The 10,782-nt window shown below is 44.1% G+C and overlaps 1 protein-coding gene across 4 annotated transcripts; it reads left to right on the forward strand.

The window, feature by feature from the left end:
• Nucleotides 1-119: 119 nt before the first annotated feature.
• ING5 (inhibitor of growth family member 5) lies at nt 120-10,743 on the forward strand. Of its 4 annotated transcripts, none has more exons than XM_030496141.2 (8): nt 120-265; nt 1,281-1,370; nt 2,285-2,451; nt 4,181-4,292; nt 5,496-5,589; nt 6,624-6,759; nt 6,911-6,972; nt 7,505-10,743. In XM_030496141.2, the coding sequence occupies exons 1-8, from the start codon at nt 229-231 to the stop codon at nt 7,545-7,547; spliced, it is 741 nt and encodes a 246-aa protein (XP_030352001.1). In that variant the 5' UTR covers nt 120-228; the 3' UTR covers nt 7,548-10,743. The 4 variants fall into 4 exon arrangements, with proteins under 4 accessions (XP_030352001.1, XP_030352002.1, XP_030352004.1 ...); XM_030496142.1 differs by having other exon boundaries at nt 121-265; nt 1,281-1,352; XM_030496144.1 differs by lacking the exon at nt 120-265 and adding an exon at nt 441-510 and having other exon boundaries at nt 1,281-1,352.
• The last annotated feature ends 39 nt before the right edge of the window (nt 10,744-10,782 follow it).

A 10,782-nucleotide genomic window follows, 5' to 3' on the forward strand; every position in this document is an offset into this window, starting at 1 on the left:
GGAAGGGCACGAAGGCGCCGAGGTCCTCCAGGGAGGCGGTGAGGCGGGAAAGTGAAGCCCCGCCCTCCTGCGGCCCCGCCCCTCATGAATATGCAGCAGGAGCGTCCCCGGCGACCAATGGGCGCCCGGCGGGCTCTGAATATGGGATGAGGCCGGGGCTGCGGCCCTTGTCATGCGGGCCCGGGAGGCGGCGGGAAGCAGCGGTGGCGGCGGGGCGCGAGTCGCAAGATGGCGACCGCCATGTACCTGGAGCACTACCTGGACAGTGAGCGCGGGGCGCGGCGCGGCCGGGGCGCGGGCAGCACCGGGGCGGGGGAGGGGGGCGGCTGGCGCGGCGGCGGCCGCGGCCGGGGCAGTGGCGGCGGCGCGGGAATTAGAGCTGCGCCACGGGCTGGGTGGGCGGTGCCGCGGCGTGTCATCAGCCGCCGCCGCCCTGCGTCATCGCTGCGCGGCGGGAGTGTGAGTGATGGCGGGCTTGCCGGCGGGTAGCGGGAGAGCCGCGGCCGCACGGTGAGTGCCAGCCCCGCGGGTGCGGGAGCCCCCGCGGTGCGAGCGGGTAGCTGCGTCCAGAGGCGGGCAGTGAGCTGGTGAAGGGTCCGGCGCACCAGTGTGATGAGGAACGGCTGAGGGACCTGGCGTGTTTAGTCTGGAGAAGAAAAGGCTCAGGGTGACCTTACCGCTCTCTACAACTGCCTGACAGGAGGATGGAGTGAGGTGGCATTGGTCTCTTCTCCCAAGGAACAAGTGATAGGACAAGAGGAAACGGCCTCAAGCTGCACTAGGGGAGGTTTAGACTGGATGTTAGGAACAATCTCACCACTGAGAGGATGCTCAGACATTGGAACAGGCTGCCTGGGGCAGTGGTGGAATCACCGTCCCTGGAACTGTTCAAAAGCCATGTAGACAAAGCCCTCAGTGACATGGGTTGGTGGTGGTCTTGGCAGTGCTATGGTAAAAGTTGGATTTGATGATCTTAAAGGTGTTTCCCAACCTAAGTGATTCTGTGGTTTGCAGTAGTAAAACTAAGTGTGTGTTAGAGTGCGGGTCTCCTGTGGTGCAGGCTTTGTCCTTGGAACGCTTCCAGTCAAGAACAAGGGCCGCATGCCACCTCTGTGTCTGTCCGTGTGTGTACTCTTAGTGCAGCAGTGTGTGATGCAGCCACTGGCTCTGTAAGGCAGCAGGGCTTGTGGCTCTGTTCAGTGTTACATGTCTGTGGAGGGACGGCTGCCACAGGGAGAACAGGATGTAGGATTGCTTGGTCTTTGTGTTTTGTGTTTCAGGTATCGAAAACCTGCCGTGCGAGCTGCAGAGGAACTTCCAGCTGATGCGGGAGTTGGATCAGAGAACAGAAGGTGTGTTCAGGTGTTCCGGTAAGCAAAGTCTGACAGAGAGCCTCGACCTGAAGGATGGGAAGAGCCTTGTGGAGACTTGGCTTTAGAGGATGTCTACCTCTGCTTTTCCTTTTCTCGACCTCAGTGCTGTGCAGCACTTGCCTCTTTTCTGTGAGGGCTGCAGCTCACAGGACTAGATTTCTTTCCAGCAGTTGCACGTTAATTTGTAGCTGTGTGATTGCTGTACTCCATGGTCCCTTGGATGGCCCTACCTGCACATATTTTCCACATGGACTCAGTTGCAGGTTGCTGTGTCTTTCAAGACCTGGGTTTTTTTCCATTTTTTGAGGTTTGTGTTGATGTCTGGTTGCACATTAACGGGTTTCAGTTTGAACTGTTAGAATGGTTAATGACTGCAGCAAATATAGTGTTCTGCATATGGAAAGAGAGGTTGAAGTTTGCAAACCTGTGGGTTTAGCTTCTGATCTTAACTGTGAGCCTCTCTGAATTAACCGTAAAACAGTTGAGAAATCAGAATCTCACCGTGAGCATTGAAGAGTGAATACCTTTAGATTTTCTTTTGGGTTTTTTTTTTTTTTTTTTAAAGGTGAGTACATTAAAGAGTCGGGGAAGGTCCAAAAACTGTCAGGAGGTGTCTTATAAATACTTGTCCTGGGTTCAGCTGTAGCAGTCGTTTTTCTCCTTCTTGGTAGCTGGTGCAGCGCTGCGTGTTCGACTTTAGCCTGAGAATAACGCTGTTAACAACTAAAACCATCGGTGTGTTATCAGCGTTGTTCTCAGGCTAAAGTTGAAAACACAGCACTGCACCAGCTACCAAGAAGGAGAAAAATGACTGCTGCAGCTGAACCCAGGACAATGCCATAAAGAGGTAGAAGAAAAAAATACTTGCTTTGGCACACAGCTTTCTCACATGTATATGCTTTGGTTTTCAGATAAGAAAGCAGAAATTGACAGTCTTGCAGCAGAATACATTGAATCAGTGAAGAACATGTTACCTGCGGAAAGAATGGAACACCTGAAGAAAATCCAGAGTGCCTACAGCAAATGTAAAGAGTACAGTGATGATAAAGTCCAGCTGGCCATGCAGACCTATGAGATGGTGAGTGTCACAGTGAGACTTTGTAGAAATAATCATACCATGGAGTGGTGCTGCTGGTGCACATGGAAGACGCTTCCACAGTGTTGATTTTCCCTGACATGTTTTTACTTAAATATCTTACTGAAACAAATTATTAATCCTCAAGCTTATTTTTCTTATTGTTGCCATCCCCAATCCCTTTTGTGTTACCAGATTTAGTCATAGAATTATAGCCACAGAATCACAGACTGGTTTGGGTTGGAAGGGACCTTAAAGCTCATCCAGTTCCAACCCCCAGCCACGGGCAGGGACACCTTCCACTAGAGCAGGTTGCTCCAAGCCCCTGTGTCCAACCTGGCCTTGAACACTGCCAGGGATGGGGCAGCCACAGCTTCTCTGGGCACCCTGTGCCAGTGTCTCAGCACCCTCACAGGGAAGAATTTCTTCCTAATGTCTAATCTAAATCTCTCCTCTGTCAGCTCAAAGCCATTCGCCCTTGTCCTGTTTCTGTAGGCCCTTGTAAATAGTCCCTCTCCAGATTTCCTGCAGGCCCTCTTTAGGTGTTGAAAGGCCACAGTAAAGTCTCCCTGGAGCCTTCTTTTCTCCAGGCTGAGCAAGTCAAGTAGGCTTCTCTTCTGATGAAGAGTTAAATGAGTTTATCCCACTCAGAGATCACTTGATCTAGTAGTACCCACCTGCTGTGTAACAATACCAGCAAACGGACCCCATTCCCTCCTCCCCAGGAGCTTTTCTGTCACCCAATAATTTATTTAGGGCTGGTCTTAGTTGTAAGCAACTTTTTTTAAGTCAACTTCAATTCTGTTCAATTGTGGAGGAATGGAATAAAATCTGCCCAATTACCTTGGTTTCCAAGTGGTGAAAGAAAACAAACCTGTCAGCTCCACTGCTCTGGTTGTATACAGGACACTAAGTTTTCCTTGATGGACCTTTCTTAAGATTTAGCTTTCCACTTTTTTCTTCTTCTGCTCCTACTCCTGTGTCTGTTTAGCTTCCCTTGAGTAATTCTTATCTCTATATTTTATCTGCTAGATAAAACTTGAGCAAGGGCAGTCCTTCTGGGTATGTTTTGTCTAGCTTCTAGAGATGCTTTGGGTTCTGCTACATCTGCAGCTGCAGTACATTTTATTGCCATCAAATACTGCAGAAAAGGAAATTACTTCACAGGAACTGAAAAGTATCCTAGATAACTAATTTGACAACTAAGTATTACAGCAACACTGTTTGGGGGTGGTGGCTTAAAGTGCCTTGCTACATGTCTGTTTTGTAAGCCACGTTATTGCAACCAGGGGAGTACAAGTTACTTAATGTGTATTCGCTTGATATTGGAGATAGTTGGCAGAAGCCTGTATTTAGTACTAAATTTCTTCATATAGCATGCCAGTGGAACACCAGAAAAAGTACACTGATCTGCCCAGCACGTGTTCATGGACAACAGTTGAATAATGTGTTTTGAAAATTGCCGGGAGAAAACAACTTTTTTTAATATCTCAACATCTTCCTTCCGTTCTCTTTGTCTGTAGAGGGATTAGGTCCTCTTACTTTTGCCTGTTTTCTTTTTCTCTCTGCCTTGATTCCCCTTTTCCAGTTTGGCAGCCCTTTCATGCCCTGCTCTGTAGTAGTATACCCCGTCCATGCCGATAACAGCCAAGTAATTAGATCTTCCTGTTTTAATTTGGGGATTTTAATTTATTTCTTCAAAATTCAGTTTGTGGTTTCCTCTTCTGTGCAGGTGGATAAGCATATCCGCCGGCTGGATGCAGACTTGGCCCGGTTTGAGGCAGATCTGAAAGATAAACTGGAAGGCAGTGACTTTGAAAACCCTGGATCTCGAAGTCTGAAAAGTGCGTGCAACTTATGTGTTGGTTGTCAGCCTTTTCCACCACTGAATATATCTAACCCGAAAGGCTAAGATAGAAAGTAGGCTGTTCTTTCAGGAGGAAGGAAAGTAGTACACCGTAGTGTACTTCTCTGCTTGTTTTTAATACTCTTCAGATATTTACAGTGTTCTGGTAGGCAATAAACAGGTGAAGAAAAACATAGTGCTGGGATCTAACTTAGTGTTTCTGCTTGCCAGATCATCCTGAGGTGGCCCACAGTTGTAAGGAAGAGTACTGGCCAAGGGGCAGCTAACTGTGACAAAACTGAACTGGTGTTCTTACAGCTTTTGAGTGTAACAGTCTTGGTTTCAGGCTTGATCTGTTACTGAGTAAGTTCTAAGCTGTTTTTTGAGGAGAGTAGATTTGCCTATTTTCCTCCTTTTAGCAGAATTTGCATACTAATCAAGCTGAGAACAACAGGAAAAAATAGAAGGTAAAGGAAGGTACCAGTTTCTCTAATGTGTACTGGAAATCTCGTGTGATTACTGTGAAATCTGCACGTGGTTAACAGCAGCACAGCTTTATGCCTTTGAAGTATGAAACAAGGGGTAAGATACAAGATGTGGAGATAAAAGATAATTGAGTAACCATTTAAGTGGCTGAGTACTTAAAAATATAGCAAGATGTAAAAAAATATTACAGTATGTCTAATCAAATATGATGCTATTTATATCTTGTGCAATGATATGGGCTAACATTTCATGCTGCTTAGTTAATTTTCCATAATTGTTAGACTTCCATAAGATACTTTATGTCTGAACTGCCAGTGTTGCATAGCAGTTTCATTTTGTGGGATCTTAATTTGCAGATTTAGTTTTTAAATGCTTTTTGCAGTTAATGTATGGGCTTCTGTTGTGGTGGGCTTGGCAATGTTAGTTTAATGGTTGGACTTCATGTTCTTAAAGGTCTTTTCCAACCTAAACAACTCTGATTCTGTGTGCTGCAGTGACCTAATTGCTGCAACTGTGAACACAAAAGTTTGCTCATCAGGCATACTACTCGCCACTTTGGCATATTTGTGGTATACAGATGTATTTTGGAATCAGCATTCATGTTCAGTCACATATGAAATAAGGATTTCAAAACAAATGGCGTCGAAATAAGAACATCTGGGGATGTTTCTGGGATTTAAATAGGTTGAAATGATGGGGTTTTTTTCCTTTACAGAGGGACGAAGTCAGAAAGACAAAAGAGGCTCTCGCGGTCGAGGCAGGCGAACGTCTGAAGAAGATACACCAAAGAAAAAGAAGCTCAAAGGAGGGTAAGGCATACCCAGTCACAGCTCTGGTGACTTTGGCTTGACACTTCATGAATTTTCCACAAGCTCATGTTACCCTATTTATGACTCATGTCTGGATGGTGGGTGGTGTTAGTGTGTTCTGGTCTTACTCCATTTCATTAGTGTCCTGCTTAGGACAAGTCAGCTCTGTTAATTAACTCCTTGGTTGGCATGTGGAAACTCAGCGTGCTTGGAATGCCCTCGACTGGAAGGAGAAGATCAGCTTTTCTATTGCTGTTGGCAAGCTGGGAGAAAATAGCTTTGATTTTTTTTGTCACACAGCTATTTTTAACAGTTGCTTGTGGTCTTGATTATAAAAAGAAACACTTGCCCATCAGGACAAAAACTGATGTTGTATTGTTGTTCTAGAAATCTTGGAGAGCTTTGGGGATTGTTTTCAAAGAATTGTCCTAGACAGTCTTAAATAATCTAACTTGGTTTTGTGAAGCAAGGAAGAAAGCATATCCCCTCTCTATGATTAGATTTATGTTAAAGGGGCTCTGTTAATTCTGATATTTTCATTTGGCTAAATGGAGGGACAGAAAACTGAGAATAGTTTCCACTGACTGTTACTGACATGTCAACTTAATGCATTCCTGTTGGAGCAAGAGGGTTCACTCATACCTGACAATGAGAGAAAGAATGTATATTAAAACAGATTGGGTGGCAAATCAGATACTTCTGTCCGCAAGCAGAAGTGATCTGTACATTAATTTTGTTACTGTGGTCATGGCATCTACAAATCATTCTCTTAACCCTTCATAGTCAAACTCATGTTTTGTGTTTGTAATAAGAATTTAGTAAATTCTTTAGTTCATGTTGCAAAATTAAACATACCTTATGATTTTTATTATTGGATAATCTGTGGTAATGTAAGCTGAATTCTGAAATACAGTCAGTGTGTTTTAGAGAAGATACTGTTAAAAATTAATGTTCCCAAGTGGGATTTAGACCTTGGGAACATGGTGTTGCCTGCAAGGAAAAGTGTTTTGTCCTCAATCTGTCCTTGTTCACAGATCTGAGTTTGCTGATACCATCCTGTCGGTGCATCCCTCAGATGTCCTAGACATGCCAGTGGACCCCAACGAACCTACCTACTGCCTGTGCCACCAGGTGTCCTATGGAGAAATGATTGGCTGTGACAATCCTGATGTAAGCACTTGAGATGATTTATTTCCAGATGTTTGCTACATCACAACACTGAAATCCGAGGGTCTTACTTGCTCAGTTAGAACATTCAGTTCTTACTTTCATTTTGTAAACACTAAACATCTCCTGTGGGTTTTTCCTTTCTGTTTTGCAGTGCCCAATTGAATGGTTCCACTTCGCTTGTGTGGACCTCACCACCAAACCAAAAGGGAAATGGTGAGTGTGAGAAGATACTGCTTTTTGATTGCCATCAGGCTACTATTTGCCTCATAAAAATCACAGCAAGAATTAAAGCCCCGTTGTGACCCTTCCTGACAGAGGAGCTTTACTCTTGTCATCAGAGGGTTTGCATCTTCTATGGTTTGGAATCGTGTTTGTGCGATGGTAGAAGGAACAAAGGGAACTTTCTTCCTGAAGTCTGCTTCCATGTGAGTCTTGGATTCTGGTGGGAGCAAAACAAGGACCCAGGCATATGCAGAATTTTTGATCTGAGGCTGTGTAAATGTGTACATGTTGCATCTCAGGCTTGCTGTATTGTTACATAGTTGTGGCTGCAGTTAAAATGGAGAAGCACATATTGTTTTCAGTTCTGGAAGCAAAGTTTGAAGACTGCTCTAGGTTTTGCCTTCACATAAATTGGCTGCTTTTAAACCACCCTCTCACTCATTCATTCCCAAATAATGAAAAAGATTTTGGGTTTATGTGGTGTTAACTTCAGGAACTGATTACTGTCTCTCTTTCCCTCTAGGTTTTGTCCTCGTTGTGTTCAGGAAAGAAAGAAAAAGAAGTAAGGAGTAGAGGGGAATACATCCTCTGAGGCAAGAAGAATTTAATATATTCCTTCATTCATGTTGCAATATTATCTGATTATTTTTTTAACCTACCTTCCTTCTTTTTCTGATATGATATTTAATTGTCCAGTGGCCAGTTGTAATTCCAGTTCCTTCAAGAGAAAATGGATTTCAGAAGGAGCCCCAAATCCCTTTGCCACAGGGATTTTATTTATGTTATACTTGCACAGCACTGAAATTGGTGTTACTATGAAGTGCTAGGGCAGCCAGTAGCTGTAGTCTCTGCTAGTTTACTGGAGTCTGTGAAACCACGTAGGGCACTGCAGGAGAACAAAATGCCTCGATCTTCAGTGTGGTGCATCACCATCACTGAAACAATTTAGGCCTGGATCTTGATGTGGCAGAGAAGAATGAATTTTCTCCGATGTAGCCTCCATGAAAGAAATAGGCTTCATCGTTTAGGTGTGGAGTTCATCTGTATTGCAGTTTTGTAATACAGAAAGGAACAGGAAAGCTGGTTTACTGTTTCCAGTGTCTGTTTCCTCAAAGTTTTGCCAGGGTAGGGTTGGGAGAGGGGTGAGATTAAGCCTTCTCTTTTGGGAAATTTCTTCTGTCTGCCGTTGCACTACCTTTATTTTACTTGATCTTGCCCCCATTCACATGAACCTTAAGCAAACCTTTGACTTTTCACCTCCTTCTAGAAAAGGTTTGTCTTTTGAGGGAGAAAACCTTTAAAAAGAAAAGGAATTGTCCTACAGTTTCTTAGTGACGGTAGTACCAAGAGAGAGTGTTACCTTTCCTGGCTCTTTCCATTTCTCTGAAGATCCTTTAAGTACATTACTGTGAAGATGAAATCTGAAGTATTCTAATAGAGGTAGAAGGTCGGATTTATTCATAAAATAAGATGAAGGCCTGATTCTTGTAACTTGTGTTTGCCGGTGTTGCACCTGGGTAAATCAGGAAAACAATCTTTAGGGGAAGGCTCCCTAAGGACAATGTGCATATTCCCAGGAGTGTGTGGCAAAGCTGAAAAGCAGCCTTGTCCAGTGGGGGCTGGGTGTGAATAGCATTTGCTGTGAAGCACTGCTGTTGAGGAAGGCCATTCAGCAAGAATGTTTTAACATGACTTCTTGTCTGTCTTTTTTTTTGGGGGGGGGAAGGGGGAGAATGGGGCGGGGGTGTCGCACATTTGCATGTTCTTGACTTCTTTAAGCTGCCTTTCAGATTATGAATGTGAATCCTTGCTGTCACCACAGCGTCAGTTGCTGCAGCAGAAGGAAGAGAAGGAAATTAGGAAGACAAACAAAAGTCTTTCTGATTTTTTTTCTTCCTTCCTTCCTCTGAGTCAATAGTGGATGTAGAAGTTGAGGGAAGAGCAGAGATTAGTGTTGTCTGCATATAAATCCCCTGCATTATGGGGCTTACCTGCCTGCAATAAAAGATGTGGAGGAAGGTGGTCTTGCTCGTAGAGGGGGAGGGGAAAAAAGGCCTCCCTACACAAAGCCCTGCAGCAGTAGGCACCAGGGTTCATGAACTTGCTGTCTGTGATCCCTGATGGGTGTTGCTGGCAGCTCTGCGCAGGGCTGTGTGTTACTTTGCATACTGTTGTGCAGGAGCTCTTGGTATAGGCTGCTGGAAAGACATCAAGAAACTTCCAGATAAGCTTTTCTTCTGCTGTAAAAACAATCTGAATAAACAGTACAGAGGAAAAAACCACTGCAGTCAGACTTTGGCACCTGCTTCCGAAAGAGAAAAGTTTTTTCCCTGTTTTATACTGACTCTCTTACTTGTGTTTTAGTAGACCACAGCTTTTGCCAATTTTCCTTCCCTGCTTTGCTCTGTTAGGATTTGTACATGCTGCAAGTATGTCAAGACTGTCATTGAAGAAACCTCTTAATACTGAGACAGCTTTTCTGTGAACATTTTGATCTGCATATTGCATCTACTATGGGAAAAAAAACCCTGCCTCCAGGGTCCTGTCATTTGAAGTGTGATGCTGCACATGTGTTCGCCACATCGCAGCACTCTGCGTGTTGTATATGAAGTTTCCACAGTTGTGTTTACAAGATGACGTGCATTTGTCGTTGTCGCTATTGTAATAGCACCCAGAAGCCAGGCAGGCAAATGAAAAGCAGATTGCTGGAGGGAAGGAAGAGGAAAAGCAGTCACACAGACCTGACCTTAGACATGCAGTCAGCTCTCTTTGTCTTTTTGCATCTTCTTTTGGAGAGCAAATTTAATTGTGATACCTCATGAGCCAAGCCTGTAACTCAGTAGCCCATGAGCGAGACCTGTACCTCATTGACCTGCTACACTGGATTGAGGGAGGAGTGTTGGCTGTCCTGAAGACTAGTGGTGATGCTCTTTCAGGTTTTATTTTCCCCTTCCATCTAATGGTATTGAATATTACTCTTCCTCCTTGCACCCTTTTCTTTTTTAGGCTTTATTAGTAGTTGTGTCACCATAGATCAAGTATTTGATTTAAAACAATCTCAAAATTTCACTGCACCTCTCTGGAAGTCTTGCTGGAAGCGTAGCCTTATGGAAGTGTGTAGCTTTGGTTTAGTCACTGCAAAGCTAACCACCCTCAGCTCAGAAAAGGTGGTCAGGTAGGGCAGCAAAATACATTTTGTTAGCAAGTGCTTTTTTGGGCTTGGAAGAGCAGACTCTTTCCACTTTAACCAGCAAAACAAAAAGAAAAAAATATTCTAGAAGTTAGCATCAGCCCTCAAAAGGAAAGAGTTCGTTAGGGATCATGAATAGCCTGAGGTACAAGATACTGCTCCTCTTTACAACATAAGGTCTCAAATGATCCGATACCAGCAATAAACTGTCCCACTTGGAACACACCAGTGTGGGGGCTCTGACAGGCTCAAGAGTGTCTCTTGGCCAAATTTTAAAACTCCTTATAGACAGAAGTACCGGTAGCCTTCATTTTTGCTTACTGAAGGATTTAAATCTTTCTCCTGAATTTTGAATGTACAGTGTTAAATATACTTTCATGGAGAAGGGGGAACAGGATCCACAAAGGACTGTTCCACTAAAGATTGTCGAAATACCCGAATACCCTGTGGGGTTCAGCTTTATTGCAGCTTGTCCAAACTGGAGGTGAAATGACTTTAACCCAATTGTTCTATTTTTTAAAGTAATTAGATCTTTGTTCCCTTTGTAAATGGAAGAGAATATAAACCTTTTTATTAAAAAACAAAAAGAAAAAAAAAGAATGTAAAGTAAA

Source organism: Strigops habroptila, chromosome 8, assembly GCF_004027225.2.
Source record: "Strigops habroptila isolate Jane chromosome 8, bStrHab1.2.pri, whole genome shotgun sequence".
Lineage (NCBI taxonomy): Eukaryota > Metazoa > Chordata > Aves > Psittaciformes > Psittacidae > Strigops > Strigops habroptila.